This window comes from Chrysochloris asiatica, unplaced genomic scaffold (genome assembly GCF_000296735.1).
Source record: "Chrysochloris asiatica unplaced genomic scaffold, ChrAsi1.0 scaffold00034, whole genome shotgun sequence".
Classification (NCBI taxonomy): domain Eukaryota; kingdom Metazoa; phylum Chordata; class Mammalia; order Afrosoricida; family Chrysochloridae; genus Chrysochloris; species Chrysochloris asiatica.
In genome coordinates, this window is record NW_006408552.1 from 13,877,924 (window position 1) to 13,903,962 (window position 26,039).

General features: G+C 48.0%; 1 protein-coding gene across 1 annotated transcript; it reads right to left on the reverse strand.

Annotated features, from left to right (window-relative positions):
* Nucleotides 1–26,039, reverse strand: CYTH3 (cytohesin 3). Its single transcript, XM_006859761.1, has 13 exons — nt 26,024–26,039; nt 19,625–19,707; nt 17,589–17,653; nt 17,035–17,101; nt 12,450–12,568; nt 9,091–9,171; nt 6,732–6,844; nt 6,354–6,502; nt 5,959–6,070; nt 726–802; nt 567–638; nt 313–467; nt 1–73 (listed from the first exon to the last, which is right to left on the reverse strand). The coding sequence occupies exons 3-13, from the start codon at nt 17,624–17,626 to the stop codon at nt 1–3; spliced, it is 1,056 nt and encodes a 351-aa protein (XP_006859823.1). The 5' UTR covers nt 17,627–17,653; nt 19,625–19,707; nt 26,024–26,039.

Consider the following 26,039-nt stretch of genomic DNA (forward strand, 5'->3'; position numbering starts at 1 on the left):
TTACTTCTTATTGGCAATCCTCCTCTTCCTTGTCGCCAACATGTCATAGAAAGGGTCCCTACTGATACTTGCTCTGGTGAAGAGAGAAAAAGCACGCGAGCAGGTCAGGGCCGCACCTGGGGCTGCCTGTAAGACACCGTGCCCAGCCCAGCCAACACCCAGAGAGAGCTGCTGTCTCCTCAGAATTTCCGGAAACAAGGGAGCTCATTCCTTCCTACCGAGCTGAGAGCTGAGACTCAGGCAGGCAAGCAGGCATGCGCACGCGCACACTCCCCCTCCCCTAACTTCTGTGCCGAGCAAGCACCCACTCACTTGATGGACTTGATCCACTCCTCCTTCTCCTCTGGGCTTGGGGCAGAGATCCGGTACACCACGTGGTTCCCTTCTACCACACGCCCATCGGCTTCTGTCTTGCAGGCTTTGATCACCTGGCCCTTGTGGCTCGGGTTATAAAGCTCGAAACAGTTCTGGGGGAGGGAAGAGAGAGAGGACATCACCCACGACTGTCCACACCCCGGTTCAGGGCGAGTGGGTGCAGAGGAGTGGGCAGGAGGAGGTCATCTTACAGGTTTCCGAGGGTCTTCCACCTCTCGGATGCTGAGGTTTTCCAGCGGGATAATTCCGCGGGGCTCCTTGTCCTACAAGAGAAAGGGTACATCCAGGTCCCCTCAGGCCGCTGGCTGGTCACCATGGGCCAGGTGGGACCTGCTCGCTCGCTCACTCACCGTCGTGTACTCGAAGTAGTATAGGCAGTTGTCTGTCAAGATGAACCAGCGCCGCTTCCAGGTCTTCACGCGACCTCCTGCAAGCACAAGAGGCTTGTGAGTCAGGTGACATCACAGGCTAAGCGCCAGGGACCATCACAGGTGGGGGGGCCCCAGGGAGTGACACAATTTAGGGAATGTTCAGAAATGCCACCAAGAACCAGGTTTGGTTCTAAGCTTTCCTCTGACAGTCAGTCTCAGTCCTGGCCATTGAGGCCAGCTGCTCTTGTGCCACCAGTTGGAAAGCAGGTGACAGTGCACTGCTGGGGCCCCTGCACATGCACCCTCAGACTCCCTGCAATTGAGTCATCTTCAGATCTTCCCCGCAGAGTTAGTCCTAATGAATGGGCTCAATTTCCCCGCATGGAGACGACCATGGGATATAGTCATGACCCACTCACCCCGGATCTGCTGTGACCTAATCCTATTACACCACGGTGCTTATCACATCACGGCATCATCGGGGCTGATTCGGCATTCATCACAATCAATTACCCCTAGCCCAGCGAACTCTTAAATTGAACTAATCTTATCACAAGATCCAGAACACACGTTCATCCAGCTCCTTAGAGACTCTTGTCACTAAGGAAAAAAAGCTTGTACCAGTAAGAGGGTCTAACTGACTGATTTCTTGTCCTTTGTAGTTGACACGTTTTCTTTTTCTTTTATTTAAGAGAAAAAGATGCTGTGGGAGCAATAAATTCCAGGGAGCCGCAGGCACGAGGGAGAGAGTTACTGTCCTGGCCTAAGGGTGCCATACTCCTGTGGGTGCTTCCCAGATTATCAGAGTGTACAGGTGGGTGCCAAGCTGTCAGAAGGAGGCTGTCCTCAAGGCCTCTCCAGAGGAAGGGGCAGGGAGGGGAGGGGAGGAGTGTTCATGAGGTCACACAGGGTGCTGAGGGGACAGGACTAGAGGCGGCTTGCTCTTTAGTCACATGATGAAATGAAGGGATGCCCTGGGTAGGACTCTTAACGGGGCTTCAGTTGGCTGAGAGCCAGGGTGAGAAGACAGAAACGAGAAACCCCAGCTTTTTTGGGTGTGTGTGCCGAGCAGCCCAGCTGCCCTTCCCTGTATTTCTGTGGCACTGGGAAGGCCAGCCCTGCCTCACAGACCAAATGGTTTGTCCTTCTGAGGTCTGGCACTGGGGCTGAGCTGGGCCGGCTGGAGGTCACTGTCTACCTTGTCACTTGTGGGCCCTGACAGCATCCCACTAAGGCACTCCCCTTATCTCCTGGTCTCCCCTGGGTCTGCACCCCCATTAGAACAGGGAAGAAAATCAGCCCCATAGTAGGGCTTGTGTCTCTAAGATGCACACTGGTGTGCCGTCAGGGAGGATCGGTCTGAACACTGGGCTGACAGGACCCTCCCTGAGTCTGCCTCCTCCTACAGCTCCCACACTGAGCCTGCCCATCTCAATCTCCCGCCTCCACCTGGCCTGGTGCAGCCCACAGGGCTCTCAGCAACTTGCTGGGGTCCTCAGCTCACCTCCTTCAGGTCTGTCCACTCTCCCCTTGAGACCCAGCCTTGAGAACAGTGTTCCTGGTCACCCTTGACCCCATGCTGGCCCTTCCTTGCCTTTCACCTCCCCAAGTCTGCTGAGGCTTCACACAGGGGGTGGTATCCTCAAGTCTGCCAGGGACAGGTGGACAGAAACATGTGTTTGGCACCTAGAGACCACGAGAAAATGAGGACACAGCTAGTGGGTTCCAGATACAGGCAGACCTGGCTTCACTGCGCTGTTGACACATGGCAGGTGTATGGATTCCCTGAGCGGGCTAAGTCTGTCAGCGCCACTTCTCCTACGAACATGTGCGCACTTCGTGTCTCTGTGTCACGAGTCGGTCATTCTCACAGTGGTTTTACATTTTCATCCTGTTATCGCACACCTAATAAAAACAGCACAGTGCCAGTATAACTTCCTGATGCGCAGGGACACCAGACACTCCATGTGAGCCACTATGTGTGACAGCTGCTTTACTGTGGTGGCCTGGAACCAAATCCACAATCTCTCCAAAGCTGGCCCGTACAAGCCCCTGTGATCCAGAAAGTCTGAAGCCAGATGCAAGGCTCTTCCTACAGCTGCCTCCAGCATCACTCCATCCCTCACACATCCCCCAGGGTGCTGACCCAACAAGGGCCCCCTGCTGGCCCACCCCCACCCCTACATAGTACTAGAGTCATCTTTCGCAAAAAAAGAAACCCTGCTGGAAGCGCCCCTAAGACTTTCTGGCTCTCAGCACAAAATCCAAACTCTAAATCCCCGCAAGATTCCCCTGAACCTCAGCTGCTCCTCCTAGCACCTTTACCAAGTTCTTGGGGGACGTCAATGCTGGTACTCCGTCTCTACTGGGGGCTCTTGTCACGGTGTGGGATCAGGGGGTGATTGTGGTGCTCACCCCATGCTCATCACTGGAAGGGCCAGGAAGGTCTCTCTGCTCCTCACACCCTGACAGCTGGAGCCTGCTCTCAGGAGCAGAGTGGCCTCGTAGGCCCCAGCGAATCCTGTCAACCAGTCTCAGGACTACGCTACGAGAAGAGACCACACTGCTGTATGGGTGTGTTTCTGCTGAGTTTAACAAGACACCACAACCACACATAGGACCACCCCCACGCACCACACATGTATCACACATGCACAAACCCATCCACCCACACATTCACATACGGCACCCACATGCATGTCCCTTCACATACTCACACACTGCCCACACACACTTGACTCTCAAAGACACAGACACACACCCCACCTTTACATAGCCACACACACTTACTACTTACACAGACACACACACACTCACAGTGCTCTGCCAACAGAAGCCAGTCCCAGCACCAAATTCAACGGTCCTTATCCTTACGCACTGGCTCTGCACACTATAGCGCCCCCCATGTAAGAGACACAATCATCCACACTGCTAGGCTCCCTGGTATTGTGAAAGTGTCACTGGTCACAGCCACATCACTGAGGATGCAATTCAATGTCACACTTGGGATCTCCTGCCCTTTGGGCGCATGCTTAGACATTTTAGTTTCTAAGTCTGCACCTGCCTTAGGCTTGGGGGATTCTCTCCAGGGACCACGAGGGAAGTCTGGACCTCCTGTAACCAGGTGCCCGGGTTACTGCCACCTTTTGGGAAGACCTGCAGCTTCCCTGGCCCTCAGCTGTGCCTGGACCAAGCTTGAGTCTGGATGATGACACCTGGGGCCTCAAAGCAACCAGGATGCCCTGCGTGCTGAGAGCTGTAGGGTCCGGGAAGGCAGGAGCCTGGGACACAGCCAATGCTGATGACCTACCATGCAGTGACCACGCCAGGTTTCACCAGACCTGAGCAAGGACAGAGGCTGCCTGGGTCAGAGATCCAGGAAAACAAAGGTACAACGGGGCAGCCTGCGTCCCAGAGGCCCCTAGCCAGCAGAGGTTTCTGCAGTGGCTGGTGTCCTGGGTCATTGTTGCGGGTGTTGTTGCTAATAAAAATGTCAACCCCACACTGTGCTTTACAACGCTGACTATGTGAGACAACAGTGGGCAAGTGAGTGCATGTTACTGAAAGAGGAGCAGTTCAGAAAAGGAGGAGAGAATGGTTTGCAAAACTCAAGGGATGTCACTGGACATGTAGAATGTACATGTAGAAATGGGTAACTCGGTGTATATTCTCAACAGAAACAGAATAATAAATTATGGAAAAAGAAAAAGAATCCAGCCCCTCAGCACTTCCCATAGGGACCCATCCATAGCCACTGCCCACCAGGGGGCGCCCCCTGCAATGCAGGCGCTAGAGGGCACCCTACCCACAGCCACAGAGTTGGTTCTGACTCCGGCAGCCCAGCACAGAGCAGAGTTGCCCCCTAGGGTTTGCCAGGTTGTAAATCTTTACAGACAGCCTCATCTTTCTCCTGCAGAGTGTCTGGTGGATTGGAACCGCTGACCTCTCAGCAGCCCAATGATTAACCCACTGTACTACCAGAACTCCTTAGCTGGAGGGCAAGGTCTTAGCAGATATAACTCCACTCCCTTTAACCCTGTGCAAGCGCTAATACTCTGAGGGGGCCAGTACTCCTGCCTTCCCTTCCAGCACCACAGGTTGGCTAAGATGGGAAAGCTTCCAAGTCCCACAGCTGCGAGGCAATAGGAGATTTTCCTAAACCAGGCACACTGGTGTAGGGTCAGGAAAGCAAGAGCCAGGGGTGGACCCGAACAACAGCCCCATCCACTCACAAGCCCCACTCTTCACAATCCACCTTGGCTACGTCTTCTACTTGCTGAAAAAAACAAAACCTCGAGAATTCTTGCTACAAGAAACTACCTCCTTTCAGAAATGTCTGGTGAACAGTTATCCCAGTTTACAAGCTTTGATGGAGGTTAGGCCAAAATCCCAACCCCCACAGTCACGATAATCCTGGAAAACTCCCTGCAGTGCCCAGAAGAAGGACCAGGGAGCCCTTTGGACCTGCTGTCTTCCTGGTGGCAGGTGGCACTGCCCAGTGCCTATGTATGAGGGAGGAGACTGGTACCGCTGAGGCGCGGCGTTGCAGGCCCTACAGAACCACAGGGAATCGAAGCTGACCCTGCACAGCATGCCAGGAGCTTCCGGGGCATCACGGCCTCCCTGGACCTTGACCTGTGGATCACCACACTGCTCACCAGAACCCCAAAGCTGAGCCCAGCACGTCAAGGCCACAGGGTCACATGAATGGTGTCTGTTAACCCGAGTGTCACACAAGCTAGCAAAGGGAGAGGAGACCAGGAGAGAAATGAGCAGCTGAGGCAGGGGCAGGAAGCCACTGGGTACGTACCTCCTAACGCAGGACAAGCAGGGACAGCCCGTCACAGAACAGAAAGGTGGGAGCCACAGGCAGAAGGAAAACAACAAGAAGGCACATTTAAACCACGCGTCAAAATCACAGCCACGCCGAACCGAGAGAAAGGCCACAGAGGTCTCTGGAGGTAAACGCACAGAAAACGGACTTGGACTTGTTCTAGACAGGACTGAGTGTGTGCTGGGCCGCTTCTGTGCCGCAGGTGTGCCTGTCCGCCCAGTTCTGGAAGGCCACACTCAGGAGCAGGCACTCTCGGGGGCGTCCACCACCCAGAGCACGCATGTGCTCAGCTGCGCTCCTGCGGCCCACTTGGGGATACTGAGGGCTGAGGGGGGGCGGGGTGACCCTGGGCCATGAGGTGAAGTGCCAGGCACTCACCCAGCTTCAGGAGCCAGCCTTCCCGGTCAGGGTTGAAGAACGTGTGGGTCAGGTCGTTCCCGTCATCCTCAGGGATCTTAAATGGCTCATTCTTAATACTTTCATATAAATTCTGTAAGGAGAGGAAAACAGCAGCAAAGCTGGGGTGCACAGGGGAAGCTGGCTCTTTTGTCCTCTCTCACAACAGGAGAAGCGGGAGACCCAGCAGGGCTGGAAAAGCAGAGACTAAGAATTCCTTAACATAAAAAAAACACTGGCATCACTGAGCTCTAGACACAAGGCGACAATCCTAATACAAGTTCAGGGACAGAGAGGACGGCAGACAAGTGTGGGTGTGGGGACTCATGGCCCCATACCACCTTCCCACCCGGACGGAGTGCAGCCCAGACGCTCACCCTCAGCAGCTCCTCGGGGAGATCCCCTCCCTCGTTGATACCACGGTTCATGCTGATGAACCGCTCGGCCGTGGGTTTGTCACGCACATTGTGGTTGTGGAGGCTGGTGTTGAGCATGATGATGGCAAATGATAGCACGTAGCAGGTATCTGGAGCACAGTGGGGGACACCAGGGGCTGAGCTCACCCAGAGGCAGCAAGTAGACAGACCCGTACATCGTCTAGAATCTCTATGTCCGGAAGCATCCCCGTGGATAGCCCCATGGGCCGCCTGGGCCCACAGCAGGCTGTGCTAGGCCAGGGCCTCTCAGCAGCCTCTAGAGGCCACAGCCTGGGCTGTGTGTCTGAGGGGCAGAGGGAGGCCGTGTGCCGGACTAACCTGTTGACTGGAAGACCCCAGGGTTGCAAAGGCAGTAGCGGGAAGCGAAGGCCTCCATCATGCGGTCGATTTTCTGAGCCTCCCCGGGAAGCCGAAAGCTCCACAGGAACTGCCTGCAGAGGAATCAAGCCCGCAGCAGTCCAACGACATGTCAGTTGACAGTGCATCCCCACAGACCCCGCTTCCTCAGCCCGTGCGGCCTGCACCCTCCTCCTCACCCCCCCTTCCCCCTGTGACCTGCTCCAGCACCCAGAGCCAGGAAGGAATGAGGCTCAATACCTTTCTTTTCCATCAGTGACTCAAAACCTGGCATGTCAGCCTGAGGGTCTGAGCAGCTTGGTCCTCCTCTGCTGCGGTCACTTTCCCTGCTCAGCTGGCCATCCACACAGACCAGTGACCACACCCTCCATCCCAGAGCCCACCTCACTGGGGAACTATGTGTCCGTCTCCTTACCAACCACCAGGCAAGCACCTGTCTCAAGTCTCCTCGATTAGGTCTAGCCCAGAAAGATAACAGCTGTGTCCCCGTGCCAACCTCTAGGCTCCTTTCTGCTCACAGAGGTCTTCCCCCAACTCACTCCCCCGAGCCACCTTCCTGAGGCCCAGCCTCAAGTCATACTGACACGCAGCTCTCCTCACTGTCACCTACCCCCTGCCCCCAGCTGAGGCTGCACTGCCTAGTGGCCTTAGCAGATGGGTTGGGGCTGAGGAAAGACCACCAGGCTCAGTGACAGCTCAGGTTGAAAGTCTCAATCCTGCAGCCACCAGGTGAAGGAGGAGACATAGTCCCGCCCGGCCCCCACTCCCTCAGGGCTGACCTGTGCCTTGTTCTGCATCTTCTCACCCCCACTCTCTGAGGACTCCGGCCACACACAGGTGCAGACTACTGCTCAGCCAGCAACGCCCCCTCAGCCCTGGGTGCTCCGCAACTTCAGAGGAGCCCTCCCAACAGTGTCTCTTCACCCCCCCACTCATACCCTGGGGTCTGGCTCCCACCAGGCTTAGAGTGTGCTGTGCCTCTCCCCTTGCCCACCTGGCCTGGCCCCACTAACTGCAATGCTCCCTGCTGGCCTCAGTGTCCCCAGAGCCAGCAGACCTGCCCCCAGTCCACTCTCCTCCTTGCCCAGCCTGAGTCAGCATAGCTCCCAGTGCATGCAGGTGAGAGTTAAGCCCTGTCCACTGACTGAGGGCTGAGTCACTCAGGGTGCCCTGCTGGTGGGCATCAAGGGCAGGCCATGCAGCACAGAGACCTACCTCCCACCCCAGACCCGTAGAAGACTCTCCTGTGGCTCTGGACCTAGGACCACATAACTACAGGGAGTGAGATGACACCTGCAAAGACGGGCCTTTGACACTACCCAGACAAGCACCCCAGGTGCAAATGACACTACCCAGACAAGCACCCCAGGCCTGCCCATTTCTTTCTGCGAATGACGCTTTTCAAAAACGAACTCTAAAAGGAACTTTGGTTGCCAAATTCAGATCTGTTGCTAACTGTCGGATCACTGGTTTGGCCCCTGGAGGAGAGGCATACAGGCACATGGGTCCTACAGGCACACATGCCAACAGCCCAGTCTGCCTCTGAAGTGAAACCAGGAGGAAGCAGGTCATGTGACCAAGAGGCTCACCCTGGAGTAGCCAAGAGTTGAGGGGAGGTCTAGACTGTGAGACGGACAACAATGTGCTGGCTTTGTGCCTGCTAGAGAGCTCTGTTCCCAGGGCATGGGAAGCTCTGACAGTGAGCACAGGGTCAAGCGGCCCCTGCCCCGATGACATCCACCAGACCAAGGGCCAGGACAGTCACACAGGAAAGGGGAGAGCGACCAGAGGGTGCCTCTGGAAGTAGTGGGCTCTCTGCTCTGGGGGTCAGGCTCACCTGGACAGCCGCACTGGGACTGCACTCAGTAAAGTGTTGGAGCTGACCCACAAAGCCCACCCCTGGGGTGACATGTGGGGACAACTGGCTCTCCTGGACACCCAGGGCAAGGCAGAGCCCTCCTCTCTGATGGCCCCCATGCCGGCAGCACTGGAGGCCACATCTGGTGGGAAATGGGTCATCGCCTGGCTGAGCTCCGACTGCAGAGCAATCAGCAGATGTGGGAAAAGCATGAGACCCCACTGCCAAGTGTATTCAGACACCAAACATGGCCGAGGTGCAGCGCCCGATGCTGGTCACTGTCAGGAGAGAGAGCAACTTCCATCGAGGCTACTGTGCACTCGTGGTGTCTTCATAAGGAATCCCAGCGTTTGCAGATAACACGTCCTTCCTGAGTTACTGGGAGCAAAGGCTTCTCCATACATACAAACTCTCTCACTTCCCCATCTTTCTTCAACCTGATACATGCCAGGAGAGACTTACCTTAAGGCTTGTACGAGGTTGAGATCGGCAAACTCATGGAGTTCAACAAAAGCTTGAAGCACTTTAATATTAAAATCATCCCTAGGGAAGGAAGGAAGCAAGTTGTGAGAGCCGTGCAGAATGAAGACGCTGCTCAGATTTATGCAACAGGTGCTCAGTTCTAGGCACCATCCTGGTTCTCAGCACTGCAACATTCTCTTTACCTTGAAGCCAATCCACCAAGTAGGTGTTCTTCTCGGGGGATTTGGGAGCTCAGGGAGCTAATAATGTACACACCCAAGGTCACAAACCATAACACAGACATGGGTTCGGTTTGATACCACTGCCATATTGCAAATGTCACACAAAAAGCAAAGCAAAGCAATTATTTTGGATTCCAATGCACATAAAGAAGATGTTTACACTCTACTGCCATCGATTAAAGGAGCTCCAATGGCACTGTGGGAGAAACACTGGACTGTTAAAACGCAAGGTCGGAAGTTCGAATCCACCGGCTGCTCCAAGGGAGAAAGATGATTTGTGTTCCTGTTAAGTATTTACAGCTTCAGAAACACTATACTGGGTCATTGTGAGTCAAAACCATCTAGATGGCAGTGGGTTTTGTTGTCTATGAAGTGTTCAATAGCATGATAAAAAAGTCTGAAACATTCTGAGAATGGCCAAGTGTGACACAAGACAGGAAGTGCCATACAGGCTGCTGGGAAAATGGCACCGACATATGTGCTTGACACTGGGTGGCCACAAACCTTTAGTGTGTAAAATATCCAGCAATATAACACGGTATGCCTGTACTGGGCTTAGAAAAAAAAGGCTGGGAAAGAAAGAATACACTAGCATATGAAAACTTAACATGAGAATGTAAAAGAAGTCTAAAATTTTACACAAACAAAATTGTACAGGTGAAAACAAAGAGTAAACTGATGCTACAGAAACAATGTGGTTTTAACTAAAAACTGTTCCAGACTTACTGGTCAGGGAACCTCAAGCCAGCTGGCATTCTGATAGGGACTATGCAGGATCTGTAGATGGGTTTGGGGAGTGGCGCTAACTTAGCAATATTAAGTCTTCTGATCTATGAACATGGGATAACTCTCCATTTATTTAGCTCTTCTGCCGTTACCTTCAACAGCGTTTTGTAGTTTTCAGGGTACAGGGCTAACAGTTTTTTGATTGAGTATAGTCCTAAATATTTTATTCCTTTTGATAGTAATGTAAAAATGTAACTGTACCTTTAATTTGCTTTTCAGTTTGCTCATTGCTAGTGTATGGAAGTAAAACTGAACTTTTTGCTTCTGGGTGTGTGTGCATTTTTGTTTTTTAGTTAATTATTTTATTGAGTTTTTGGTGAAATTTTACATAGCAAATTAGGTTTCCATTTAACAATTGTTCAGTGACATAGGTTACATTTCAAAGTGTGTTAACTTGCTCACAATTTCTGTCTGGTTGTTCCATTTCCAGTAATCCAATTTCCCTGCCCCCTTGGCCTTATCCCCTTTGCTTTAGAGACAGTGGTGACTGGTTGGTCGCATATATTAGTAGATGAGTTTTTAAAGGAGATGATCTCATAGAATTGTTTTGGTGATAATCTTGGGGAGTCCTCTAGTCTCAACTGTTGCAGTAAGTCTGGGCTTTTGAAGAATTTGAGTGATGTGAATGCTGTTCCACATTTTGTTCCCATTCTATCATGATCTTGTACATAGCACCCTTATTGCACTAGTTTATTAGCTCTAGTAGTTTATGGGTACCTTAGAATTTTTTATATACCGGAGAATGTCACCTGCAAATAAAAATAGTTTTACTTCTTCCATTCTAAAACTGAATGCCTTTAATTTCACTTTCTTGTCTAATTACCCTGGCCAGAACTCCCAGTACCATGTTGAAAAGAAGAGCCAAGAGCAGACATCCTTATCTCGTTCATATTTGGGGGGAAAGGATCCATAATCAATGCTCATTGAAGCAGCAGCCAAGAAATCTAACAATGTATTTATTGCATTGGGCAAATTTGCTGCAAAAGACTTTTTTAAAGTGTTAAAGAACATCTAAGAGATCTTTTTGAGGAATAAGGAACACCTGACCCAAGCCAGGGTATTTTCAATTGCCTCGTCTGCATGGAAGTTGAATAAGAAAGACTGGAGAAGAATCAATGCATTTGAATTATGGTGTTGGCAGAGAACACCTAAAGTACCACGGACTGCCAGAAGAAGAAACAAATCTGTCTTAGAACGACAGCCAGAATGCTCCTTCGAAATGAGGATGGGTCTCATGTCCTTTGGACACGTATCAGGGGGACGAGTCCCTGGAAAAGGACACTATGCTTAATGAAGTGGAGGGTCAGAAAAAAGAGGAATCCCTTTAATGAGCTGGACTGACATAATGGTTTCAACTATGGGCTCAGAGAGCAAAACAATTGTGAGGATGATGCAGGTCAGGGCAGTGACTTATTCTGTTGTACAGAGTTATTATGAGTCCGAACCAACTTGATGGCACCTAACAACAACAATGCAGTCGTTCATAAAAGTATGATGTCAGTATGGGTTTTCATAGATACCTTTTATCAGTCAAGTAAACTCCCTCTATTCTTAGATTGAGTGTTATCATGAAGGGTGCTGAATTTTGTCAAATGCTTTTTCTTCGTCTGAGATGCTCATGCAATTTTTATCCTTTATTGGTAGGATGTATTACATTGAGTTTGGGATCTTGAAACACACTTGCATTCCTTGGAGAAATTCCATTAGGTCATGGTGCATAATCCTTTTTATCCAATGCTGGATTTGATGTGTTAAAGATTTTGTTGATGACTTCTGCATATAGATTCACAGAAGACGTTAGTCTGCTTTTTCTTTGTCTGGTATTAGTGTCAGGTATCATTGGCCTCAAAGAAAAAGTCGGGAAGTATTTCACTTTTCACTTCAATCACGTATTTTTAATAAAAAGCTATAAACAGAAGCTATTCTTACTGAGCAACTGATGGGCTTTGTTGAAAACACTTGCTCATGGGAGGTGCTGCCTCTGAATGGCCACCCTCACCTTTCAGTGGCGAGGGAGGAACCACTGATGTCCATTTACAACAGGAACAACAACTTCCCCTTTAGTCACCCCCCAGCCAATGGGAACGAAAACCAGGAAGAAACCTGGTGGCTTTGGGGTAAAACACCAGAAGATTAAGACACTTTCCCAGTGGCCAGGGGTCTCTGGCACCTCAACACCTCTCTCCTCATGAGAACATGGAGAGAATGTGCTTAGCACTGGGGTCCCTCATATTGAGGAGCCACACGTGCGCCCTTTCAGCCCAGGGCAGAGTGACTGGGCCAGGCCTGGGCCAGGAGGCGGGACAAGGCTGCTTGTTCTCATCCACTTACCTTTCGCCCAGGTAGTCCCCGATGACGGTCTTGTTCAGGCCCTCTCCTTTATAAAGGAACTGGGCGACATCCTCGGGGGAGCTCTGCAGCAAGTCGTTTTCGATTAAGAACTGAATTCCCTGAAGAAGAGGGCAAGAGAGGACATTAGGAGGGACACACAAAGTCATTTTCCAAACACAGAAATACACCGAGTGCATGGCTCTTGCTGGTGTGGGTACAGCTGAAGCCACACCAGAGAGCTGGTGTGTACAGCACCACACTACACTTAACCCATCAAAGGAAACAATGTTATTCCTCCTGGCCATTTCACAGGTTGAAAGACAAAACCATGAGCTACGGAACAAAGCACTGTCAGTGGGTATTAGAGATTATAAAAGCAAAAGAACCAAAAGCAAAATTTCCAAGTTTAGGAAAAAGATTCATCTTGTGTTGACAGAAACAAATTGTATGTGCTCAGCATTGTCAGAGACCTACCAATACCCAGCCCTCTTGGTCCCTTGCAATCTTTTCCTGAGTGACCACTTTCCTTACTTCTTTTGCAGCTAGAAATGGCTTTGTCGACACAGATCTGGAGAAAGAGACCTCAAGGCAGCTGGAGGGCACACCTGGTAAGGCTTTGACACAGACAGTTTAACACTGCTCCCCCTCCTCCATGCTGCCTGAGACACAGGTACAACAGAAAGTGCCACAGAGAGCTCACGAGGGGAAGGCTAAGATAAACACAGAGGCCAGGGTCCTACCACCTGGGAGTCACTCAACAGCACTGGCAGCCACCTACCGCTCTACCATTTGTGAGAGCAAAGCAAAGAACCCTCCTAAGTGATCTTTAGCTGGATTTTCTGTTAGCTGTGGCCGAGCACAGTTATCTGATACACTGACCACTGATCAGAATGCAGGCCCACTTTAAGGACCTACAGAGCACAGTTGGAATCTCTGGACGAAAGGTGCTCTGGGGACTTCATGAGAAGTCCTGGAGATAGAAAAAAACAGTACAGTTACTTAGCAACCTCTAAGCTGGTTTCAAGTGAAGAGGACTTAAAACATTTACTGATGAAGATCAAAGAGCACAGTCTTCAGTATGGATTACATCTCAAGGTAAAGAAAACAAAAATCCTCACCACTGGACCAATAAACAACATTCTTATCAACGGAGAAAAGACTGAAGTTGTCAAGGACTTCATTCTTCTTGGATCAACTATCAACACTCACGGAAGCAGCAGTCAAGAAATCAAACGACGTATTGCATTAGGTAAATCTGCTGCACAAGACCTTTTGAAAGTGTTGAAGAGCAAAGATGTCAGCTTGAGGACTAAAGTGTGCCTGACTCAAGCCATGGTGTTTTCAATAACTTCATATGCATGTGAAAGCTGAACAGTGAATAAGGAAGACCGTAGAAGAATTGATGCTTTTGAGTTATGGTATTGGAGAATATTGAAAGTGCCATGGGCTGCCAAAAGAACCAACAGATCTGTGTTGGATGAAGTGCAGCCAGAGTGTTCCTTGGAGGCCAATATGGCCAAACTTTGTCTCTCATACTTCAGACATATTGTCAGGAGGGACCAGTCACTGGAGAAGGATATTATATTTGGTAAGGTGGAGGGTCAGAGAAAAAGAGGAAGACCCCAACGAGATGGATTGGCCAGGTGGCGGCATCGATGGACTCAAGCGTGTCAACAGTAGTGAGGCTGGCCCAGGATCGGGCAGTGTTTGGGTCTGCTGTGCATGGGGTCGCTATGAGTTGGTGCCGACTTGATGGCACCTAACAACAACAAAAGCTAGTTTCAAAATCATGTTGGCAAGGCTAGAAAGAGAGTAGAAGAAACTTACTTTGTTGTTGAGAATATACACAGCAAAATATATACCAATTCAATAATTTCTACATGGAAAATTCAGTGACATGGATCTTAGTCTTTGGGTTGTGCAACCATCCTCAACCTCCTTTATTCTGAGTTGTTGCTCCTCCCTCACTTACAAACTCACTGCCCCTAAGGTCCCAGTGAAATCTCCTGAGTGGCTGTTGTCACTTTCACCTCACATAGTTCCTAACAGAGCTGAATGCTCAAAGTACACCTTTTCTTTTAAACTAGCTATGCTAAACTCCTGCTCAGTTTTAAGATGACTTCAAGGGCCAGTTTTGGTTTAAGCTTTAAAAATGATCTTGGGGCAATAGTTTCAGGGGTTCAGCCAACTTCTATGGCTCCAGAAAGTCTGGAGTCGACGAAAATTTGAAATTTTGTTTCCTATTTCCCCTCTTTTTGATCAGGATTCTTCTATGGAATATTTGAACAAAATGTTCAGTCATGGTAATGGAGCACAATCCAGTTCTTCTGGTCTCATGGACAAGGAGATGGGTGTTGACGAAGGGAAAGTTAGCCACAGACTCCATTTCCTCCCACAGCATCTATGGTACTCTTGAGCAAAAAACAAACACACAAACAAAAATACCCAGCTTACCAGAAATTGCTCAATAATTTCCTGACTCTCTTTCCTTTGCTTCAAATGAACAGAGAGAAATACAAACTTCTGTCATCTATTTGTCAGGAGGATGTTTCTAGAAATCCAGAGATGCTCTTCTTTTTACCACCCTCAGGGCCCAAGACCAGGGCTTCCTCACATTCAATGTTTCATCTGCAGAGTCTTTTTTAAATCTACGAATGTGCATAACAGCTGTATGTACAATTCCCCCAAACTGGGAACAACCCAGCTGTCCATACATGCATCCTGGTATTTTTATATGATGAACATTATACAGTAGCAAAACACAATGAACAGCTGCCCTACTCAGGAACACAGAAAAATCTCATGATATCGAATTAAAAAAATATATGTAAGAGTATATTTCAATTCCATTTATAAAGCATGTTGTTGTACAGGCTAATTTTAGTGCTCGAATAGTGAGGGTCAGGGCTAAGTGCCCTGAACAATTCTCTAATTGTATCTTGTTCTGAGTTGTGGCTTTGAGTATATTCTTTTGTGAATGTTCTTCAAGCTGTCTAACAGGTGACAGGGGGAGGGATCCCCTCAGACCCTCAGAGGTCTGTGAGGGAGGGGAACTCAGACGAAGTTTAATGTGATCTAAAATCCTTGGCAGAGGTGAGAGGTCAGAGGTCAGAGGTTAGAGGCCAGACCCTTGCAGAGCTCTTGGTGTGAGGGCCCACAAGACTGGTGGTGGGTGGAAACGGTGCATTGGCTGCTCCAGAAATTTTAAGAGGCCATGGAGAAAGGGTTGGAAGGACAAAGGGATCAGCACACATAGGCACCTTGGGAGGGCAGCCTGGCTCATGACTGGGGTGATAACTGGCCTGGTTAAGCCTTCTGCTGCCCCAGCGGTTTTGGAGGCACCTGACAGCCTTTCTCCCTTTTGATGAAGATGGAGCAGCTGGTCTTCCCTAACAGCACAGCCTCCCATCTGCACACACAACTTTCCTAGTATCCTCACAGGGACCGGCACTCTCAGAGATTCTTGCAGTCTCTAACCCTGCTCTCCTTCCCCCTCACCTGGGGGTCCTGGTGGTCTGGGGGACTCATTAGCCCACCCTCTCTGCTGTTAAAAGCTAAGTGCTGGGACCTGTAGAACTCAGGCCTGGACTATCCTGCCAGCTCAAGGTCTGGCTTGTCTGAGGCTCACAGAGTTAGCGGAGCTGTGGGAGCCCCCAGTGAGGCTCCTGTGAGTTCTGCATGCATATGACCTGCCCAAGCAGCCAACTCTCCCCCAAAACGAGCCAGCTGGAGTCAGAACAGTGTTATCTCTTCTGTGCACAGAAGCCACAAGGCAGAGACAGAGTCACACCCCAAGTGAAGGTGGGGAGAATGTGGAGTCAGAGGCCTTAAGAAAACAGAGGCAAAGCCAGGGGCCAAACAACAGACTGGTTCAGAAACTAAGCCGCATCATCTTGTGCCTTTCAATGCTCGCATGGACCCTGAAGCGAAGCTGGAAAGGTAAGGAGGGACAAGGAAGATAGATGAATGGAAGCAAAACCATCAGAGCACAACGTGAACGTCAGTGTCAACACACAGATAAGCACAGAGATTGTTCAATGGGAATTGAATGTGCTGTGCAAACAGTTACCTAAAACACAGTAAAAAATAAAGAATGGCCAGGGGGACATCACTGTAAGCCTTCTTTTTAAAAAAAATTAACAAGCCCAAAGTGATGAGAGCTGTACGACTGGGAGAAGGCCTGAGCCCAGGAGATGGACACACAGGCAGACAGACCCGAGAGCACCACACCACGCACGGTGTGGCCAGCTCCTTCAGCAGTTACCACTGACGCAGAGTTGACTCTGCCTCACGGTGACCCCAGATGACACAGCAGCACTGCTGTATCGGGCTTCCTAGGCTGTCATCTTTATGGAAACACACAGTCAGGTCTTCTTCCCACAGAGCCACTGGGGGGTTCAAACCACCAATCTTAAGGTGAATCATCAAGCTCTTAACCACTGCGCCACCAGGGTCCCTACACACTCATCATGACAGAAGTTATACATCACTTTTCTGTTTTTTGATGAGGCAACAGCACCTCTTGATGGTTATTAGAAGCACTCCTCCATCCACCCATGGCAGAGCACTCAGAAAGTGCACTCACCTTCTTGGGGTCCATGTTGAATTTCTTCCTCCCCATGGCGATCTGCTTGTTCCTCTGCGTAGTTTTGCTATTCATTTGAAAGACAAGAGAAAATCACTTGTGGATGTTTCCTCAAAGCTGGTCTCACTCCCTCAGCGGGTTTCCCCTCATCACTGTCCAGCGGAAGACAAGCCCAGCCCTCCTTGAGGAGGCCGCCCCACACCCCCTGGTGCAGACATTTGATAAATTGAAATCACTCTTTCCGACAAAGCTAAAGATGAAAAACAGGTCAGTTCCTTATTATACAGAAGTGCCTCCAACCCACAGTGAATGCTGATGTACTAGTGCTTATTCTAGAACCTACGAAGGGAGCTGGTGAAGAACAGGCAGAGGGTGAGAAAGAGCAGGAAAGCCTGTGAGCAGAGAGGAAAGGAGAGGATCAGAGGGCTCGCAGGGGCCCAGTGCCACCACCCCTCTATAGCCCTGGCTACAGGCCCCACAGTCTGGGAAGCAGCTGGAGGGTGGGCTGGGGAGAAGAGAGGGAAGAACTCCAGGGTGTACATATAGGTGCCTACCTCTCCTCTACAGACGTCAGATTGTCGATCTCTGTCATCACCTCCGCAATTTCGTATTTTAGCCGCTGTCAAGAGAGAAAACAGAAGGGTGGAGTACAATGTATGTATTAGCCTCCTTCCTCCTGAAGCTGGAGGAATCCTAGCCCTCCAGGAGCAAGCCCCTCTCTCAGCTCCCTGAGGTTTCATCAGGGCACCAGCGGTTTGGACACACACACAGATACAGTGGGTTGGCTCCAGACCACCGCAACCAAGCCTGTCTCACAGGGGCTCTGGTTTCCCAGGGCAGATGTGCAGGTGATGGTTTACACTCTGCTATCTTCTATGACACGTACTATGATGAAAAAGTCAGAAACGATCTGAGACTGATCAACACGGGCCAGAGACATGAAGTGAGCACATGCCACTGGGAAAATGGTGCTGATGGACTTGATCTAGGGCTGCCACAAACCTTCACTTTGTGAAAAGGCGGCTCCTGCAAAGCATGATACAATGAGGTCCACTCATACTTTCATCATGAGTTTCACAGTGAGAGGGCAGAGCGGAGCATTTGTGTATAAAATCAAGACTGGCCACTGGGAGACTATCACAGCTGTAAAAAGACGAAAGTAGCCCAAGGGGAGCAATGAGCCCTTTGTGTCTTACTCCAGCTGTTAACCATCACCCCACATGTGGTCTTGGCTTTCCCCAGCATTGCAAGGCAGGGAGAAGTTGAAACACAATTAAAGGGATCTCAACCTATTTCATCCCCAGTCTTGGGATGATTTCCATCACTGTATTTGAGATGAAGCATCATGGACAGGGTCAGTATGACTCATGACAACTGATGGACGGCACTCAGATGAGCCAGAAATTCCAGAGGGGACAGATTCCCCTTCCCCTCAGTGTTGCTCCACCACTTTCAGGCTGAGGGACTCTGACAAGTCTCCTAACTTCTGTGGGCCTTGACATTCTCAGCTACAAAATGAAGTAGGTTACTCAGGGCTTGACTGGGATTCCAGTGAAACCAGAGTCCATGGGCCCCATTATTACTGGTCTCCATACAGGAGTAGGAGTCTTAGAAGCTATTTCTGGTGTTGAAGCAAAGCAGCCATTCGGGGTTATCTGATTTTTCTAAGAATTAAGGGTAACCCTAGAAGAAAAAGTTCTACAAATTACCTTTTGAGCACACAAAGAACTATTTATTCGGAACCTTATTATTTTGTGAGCCAAGAAACCTCAGGCTTAATGCGGGAGCTCCTAGAATGGAATGATTGTCTGAGACAGGCTCAGTCTTCCAGTGGGTGGCCTGGGAGGCCACGTTTACTTTGGCCAGACAAGGACTGAGAGCTTCTCAAAGGAAAGCCCGTGGCTAAGTGACTCCTCGTTCTCATTCAACGAGCTGCTGGGGAAAGCACGGGCCAGCGCCACCCCAGCCGGAAGCAGCGCAGACAGCTCATCTCCTCTGAATCATTTCTGCAGCCTCCACCGATGTGCCAACACAGAGGCGGTGGGCTCTCTTCCTTGATGTCAGCCGCGTGCCTCCTGTGCCCCGTCCTCTGCAGTGGTGTGCATAGACGTGGAAAGTACCGTGCTTGGCTGTGTCTCAGTCATCTCTGTTGTATTTGTCCTTGTTCTCCTACCATCTAGCAGGCACGTTGTTGGTGTATCACTGGTGCTCCATACATGTTTCTTCATTCATTTACAAAAGTACTGGAGTGCCAAAACCATCACAGATATTCTTACCGGTGCTAGAAGCACTGGAGACAAAGCAGAGCCCTAGACCCATGTGTGGAGAGCAACACGTTTGTAGGTTGCGGCTGTCTTGTTGACCCTGGAGTCCCGAGTCAATAACCATCATCTCTGACTCCTTCATGTGTTGTTATCTACCCTCGAGTTGGCCAGGAGGAACCACAGAAGCGTTACCACCATGCGTACGTCTCTCATCTTCTCTCTCCGTGTGGTCTGTGTGCACACCCTGGACAGCTCTTTTCCATTTTCATGAAGTGACTCGATCTATTCTTTTACCCCAAAGCCAGAGCTAAGAGAGATGTTTTTACCTCAATGTCATCGATAAGTTCCTTCTTCCTTCGACGAATGTCTAGAAGTTCTTCTCTCTCTTCTAATGACAGGTCTTCAGGCACTGAAAGGAAAAAAAATTAAATTAAATTAAACAGCGGCAACTACTTTTGAGAACAATTTGGGAATAGCCCATAGAGCTGGAGATGAGCTCTGAAAAACAATTTAGTGATTCCTTACCCCAAGAAAAGAAGCCAGAAGAGACCAAAGTATAATAAGACATTCACAACAGCACTGTTTATAGAAAATAACCCAACTGTCTACCAAAAAGAAAACTAGCTACACAACAATCAAAAAATGACTGAACGAGTATATTGACCAATCAACACAGGCGCCTCATAAACAGCGGTGATAAAAGCTGACAGGAGCAAAGATGCAGATAAATACGGGAGGGCAGCACGTCTGTGTTGGGGACATGGAAGCTTCCCACTGGGGACCATCCCAGACCTCACCCTATGTATGTCTTCATTTGAATCATGAAATTGTAACTAAGTATAAACCACACCTACTGCCATTGAGCCTGGAAGTTCTGTATGATAAATACTGGACTGCAAATCACAAGGCCAGTAGTTCAAGCCCACCAGCCACTCTGTGGAAGAAAGATGAGGCTTTCTGCTCCTGCAAAGATTTACAGCCTCAACCCCCAACCTGGAACCACAGCCCCCTCAACCTGGACCTCCTGTTGCTTCGGAGGAGCCAAGATCTATCTGACATCAACAATGATGCCTCGTTTCATGACCTTTTCTAAATCCATCTTGAACTGCCAGCAGTTCCCTGTTGAAGTTGTTTTTTAATTATCTTGAACAAAATTTGACTTGTATGTGATATTAATAATATTGTCTGATGATTTCCGGCTTTACAGACCTGGTAGTCCTACACAGGGTCGCTGTGAGTGGGAACCAACTTGATGGCACTAACAATATCAACAACTGCCAGTGAGTTGATTCTGACTCGTACTGACCCTATATAGGGTTTCCAAGGCTTTAAGTCTTTATGGGAAAGAAAAAAAAATCTTTATGGGAGTAGACAGTCTCATCTTTCTCCCACTGAGCAACTGGTAGGTTTGAGTCTAACGTCTAACACATAGTGCCAGCAAGGATTGTAAGTACAGCAAAAAAAAAAAAAGGCAGAAGAACTTCTACTCTTATGTGGCAAGTTTTATGTTGCTGTTGTTGTTGTTAAGGGCTGTTGAGTTGGTTCTGACTCATAGCAAGCACCACCTATCTTTTACAGTGCTTACAGTCAACCCTATCAATATATGCTTGAGAACATACAAGGGAGCTTCAAAAAGTTCATGAAAAAATTAATTAGAAGACAGTAGAATTTTTCCATGAATTTTTTGATACTACCTAGTACATAATGAAGTAAGTAAAAAAATATTGCTACAAAATCATAGAAACTGTTATTAAACAAAAACACCGAAATATGAAGCTGCTGCTTCTTGACACAGCCTCCATCCAGGTTTATACATGTCTGAGGGCAGTGTGTTTCCATCTAACGGAGAATCTTGTACTCTTTGACGTAAACCATGTCAAAACCACAGTTTTGGCATCCTCACTGTCCTTTGCATATGGGGACAAAAGGCAGTCTGAGGGGGTAAAATCACGGCTGTAGGGCAAATGGGATAAGGTTTCCCAATGAGATTCTCATACTCTGGACAAATGAGTAGACATTATCACACTGGGAAAAATTCCTCAGCACAACTCTCCTGGCATTTTTCTCACCAATGCAGTTTTCCATTTTCTTAAAGTTTCTTCCTAATAAGCCTCCTGGATCATCTTGCATCCTTTAAAAAAATCTATCAAGATGACCCCTTTGGGACCCCAAAAAATCATCATAACTTTCTGAGCTGACCTCTTTGCCTGAGTTTAACTGGCCCAGCTGATTTCTATGTGTTCCATCTGGTATTAAAAATCACTTATTGAACATTTAATACATAGGTATTAAAAATCACTTATTGAGCATTTGCAAGTTTTCATAATAAAAGTAAAACAAAGAAATAAGAAAACAGTCTCTGGTATTAAGTAGCTGGTGACATCTCTTGCAGAAATGTATTTTAAGGTATTTGGCACATTCTGGAAATCATGGAATGCTCATAAAAAAATAAATAAATAAAAAGGAGAAGAAATATATGGTATTTCTGGATCAGTAGTTGAACAACTTGTCATTTACATGTCTTACTGTCCTATATTTTCTTTTGACACCCAGAATTTACAGTGAACACCAACATTTTTAGTTGTTACACCAGCCATTAGTGAAGTCCTATCAGTATCTCTCCGCATTTGAAATAACATGACACAGCCCAGTTCAACCACACAGGAGCCACGCTGTAAATAGGATGGGAAGGAGCACTCAACAGAGGTGTCCTTGATTAACATGACTTGCTCCACCCAGTGAAGGCAAAACAAGGCTTGGATTCCCTTAGCAACATTATCTACTTTTGTGGTGCTATGGAAAAATGCGCTGGACTGCAAGCTTGCTTTGAACCACAGGTCGATGGTTCAAATTCACTAGCTGCTCCTTGGAAATCTTATATGGGGTCACGATTCAATGGCACTTAACAACAACCACCTTTTGTTTCTAAGATGATACAACACATGATTGACTTTTTCTCCCACGGAGTCTAATAGTTTATTTTTTTTCAGTTGGCTTTCTCTGACACCACTTTGTTGTTGTTAAATGTTTTATTGTAAATTATGTGATAGTTTACATGGGAGAACATTAGCTTTACATTCATCCTATCATATATCATTTCATTGTCATGGTTACAATCCCCTCCATGCATCATCTAACAACCAAAGGGTACACCCTGAAAGCCTGCCCCACGGTTGTCAGCACACAGACCCTCTCCCTCTCTGGATCTAGAGTCCCCAGCCACTCCATCTCTCCAAGTCATCGTCTCTGCCTCCATCTCTGGAGTCACTGTTTCTCTGGGTAGGGTCCCGCACTCCACTCTTCTCCCTTGATGGTCCCAGGGACCTCCGCTCCTAGACTGCAAAGTCAACCACTCCCCTCCTTTTGCTACAAAATGTCTACCTTTACATTTCCAACCCTCACAGTCAGACATGATAACAATTATTCGCTATTGTACTGTAAGAGTCCTATCCCCATCTCCTTTCATCAGCCCCACCCAGACAGATTGGATACTACTCAGTGGAGATTCTACCTTCCTCTGCACCCTCTGGATCTAGGCTCCCTCTTGAAAGCTTGTAAGCCAGTCACTTCTTGCCTTTGTAGCCCCCCCCATTTTGGGTAGCCAACATCCAAGTTGCCCATCCCTGTCTACCTTGTGTACCAAGGGGGTGGGAATGATCCTCGTTGCAAATGTTTGTTCCCTCTTTTGAGCTACTGCATCCATAGGTGTAGGTCAAGTTCATCTAATTGTATCAGATTAGTCTTTTCTTCCTCTTCTTTCTTCTTCTAGTTGAGTTCTGATCATCCAGTCATTGAAGCCAGGTGTAGGTGTTTTTGTGCATATCCCCTCACTTCTTTTTTTTTCCCCTCACTTCTTATCAGCTGGACACTTCACTCTCCACTCTAGTCTTCTGTGGCTATGTCACTGACTCTGGGCCCAGGAGTCCCCAGGTCTTGCCACACTGCTAGCCAACCAGGTCTCCACCCAGGTTCACAGGAACCTATTAAACGTCGTAGGACTGAGCTCACAGCTTCATTGCTGTTTTTCCCTCATTTCCCCTTATCAGTAACCAACGTGGTCACCAGTCAGACCACATGTCTGCTTGTGTATTCCCCTTAAGTCTTATTCTAGGAAGGGGGAATAGTTTATTTTGAACACTGAAATAACAAAGAACTGTGATCCTCAGAGAAAGAAAACAAACTAGCTGAGTCCTACTATTGCTCCCACTTTCTGCCATGGGAGAGTTTCTAGGCTGCAGATCAGGGAGGGGGTGTCAAGGTAGAACCTGTATCTCCCTGAACCCTTGAAGACACAGAGCTGGGAGTTAGGAGAGGACAAGGCAGCTAAAGTTTGTAAGACAGAGTACAGAGGGAAGAGTTCTACAAACCTGTGGGGATCCCCATCAAATTTCCAATAGAATTCTGATCAGTCTAAGTGTGGTGGGAAACTACTCAGCCAAGGAAAGAACCACAGAAAAAGGATTAGGGGGATAATACTCAGCTTGCACAGGACTGGGGAAAAGAAGGTTCTGTTGCACCAACCCCACAGTTCCTAGAGCCAGCCTGACAGCACTTACCACCACTGTGAGTCAATTTCTCTTTAAAAGATTTATGTTATTATTTAAGACAAAAACAATAAATGTGTGTTGGGTTAAAAACATATGCAAAAGTCAAACATAGCTGGGAAGAAAAATTCAAAGTATATGGTTTATAAAGCTCTTTTCCTATATGTGAAGTGGCAGAGATATTTGAAGATAGAATGTGATGAATTAAAGGTGTGGCATTTTAGAACACGCACTTAATTACACGGTCAGTTTGAATCGCAAGGTCAGCAGTTCAAACCCACCAGCCGCTCCTTGGAAACACTGTACAGGGTCACTATGATTTGGAACTGATTTGATGGCACTTAACAACAACAACAAACATTATAAACCCTAATATAACCACTAAAACAAAAAACTGTAATTATAATATTGTATGCTTAAGAAATTCATACTTAGTAAAATCTAAGATATCAATTGTAAAATGCATTTTGATTTCAAAAATGTTAAAATAAGGACTAATTGCATCTTAGAATCAATGACAAATGGATGATTACTATACATACTGACATTAAGATGAAAACAGGTGTTATCTCAAAGCTATTTACTATAACTTGAAGATTAGAAAATATTTAATCTAATTATGTAGCAGACTCCAATCTACCAAATTTTTTTTTCTAATTTCCTGATTTATTGCTATAAATATCTATTCTGCATTTTTCTTTAAGCAAGACTGTCCATGACATTACCACAACTCCTCCTATGGAAGCTTATGAATTGTGTCTAGAAAACCTCACCATGTTTCTGTCACTAACAAATTATCTGTTGCAGAAAAATTTGATGTTTTAACTCAAAACTACTTACTTTTGGCTACCAAATCCTAATATAAATTGGTTTCTTATATTCATAAAGTTTACCTTAGGAAGTACTGATGGTACTGTAGGATAGATGCTGGAATGCTAATCACAAGGTCAGCAGTTCAAACTCATCAGCTGCTCTGTGGGAGAAAACTGAGTCTTTCTGTTCCCATAAAGATGTACAGCCTCAGAAGCCCTGCCCAGGGTTGCTATGAGTCGGAATCATCTCAGTGGCAGTGAGTAGGGTACTAACTTTCTTTTCTTGTTCTTTTGGCCAGGTGACGGGCATTGATACAGTGGTTAAGACACGGCTTGATCAGTGGTCCTGGGGAAATCACTAAGTGGTAAATCTGTACACAGGTATAGATTTTTTTAACACTGTAAAACCTGGTGATCTAAACTGTTAAATTAAGATGAGTTCCTAAGAACTAATGAACTAATATGATCATACAAACCCAAAAAACTGTACTGCCATAGAGCTGATTCGGGAGCATGTAGGACAGAGGAGAACTGCCCCATAGGGTTCCAAGGCCAACAGCTTTACAGAAGCGGACTGCTTCCTGGTTCTCACACAGCGCTGCTGGTAGGTTAGACCTGCCAATCCTCAGTCATGTATTATCAACAACACTGAGAGCCAGATCAGAGGAATGCTACCAATGAGAATTAAGGGACTATGATGAAATTAGGTACTGTAGGATATGCACTATACTACTATTACCCAAGGTCAGTGGTTCAAACCCACCAGTCACTCCTTGGAAACTCTATACAGGGTCACTATGAGGTGGAACCCACTAGAGGATACTGAACAATATCAACATGATGAAATCAGAGTGATGGTCTTCCTGCCAGGAGGCGAGTACAAAGATTAGGGATAAAATCAGCAATCAGCTAATAAAACAGTCTTACCACATTTTTAAAGAGCAGCTCCTGCAAAGATTTAAAGCTTAAGGAACCCAAAACCGGGTCGCTATGAGTCGGAATCGACTTGACAGCACTTAACAACTTTGTCTTTGCACTCACAGCCTTTAGATTCAAGTTTCTAGAAGTCCCTCTGACAACCACCTGCCAAGCCACCACTGATGCTCTTCCTGCGGTGGCGGTGATGCAGACAACCATACACAAACCACAGGACTTCCGTAGTGAACCTTACTGAGCACAGTGGTCAAGAACAACTTCTTCCCCAGTCCTATCCTGCAAAATGAAACTGAAAAGCCCAGGACTGCTTGCCAGCTCTCTGGCATCCTCACCATGAAGTATTCTATTTCAATCGTGGAGTCGAGCTCAGTTTCCACCATCATCAGAATCACTTGGAAGTACTGGTCTGAAGCTCTATTCTATGGCACTTCACCACCACCACCACCACC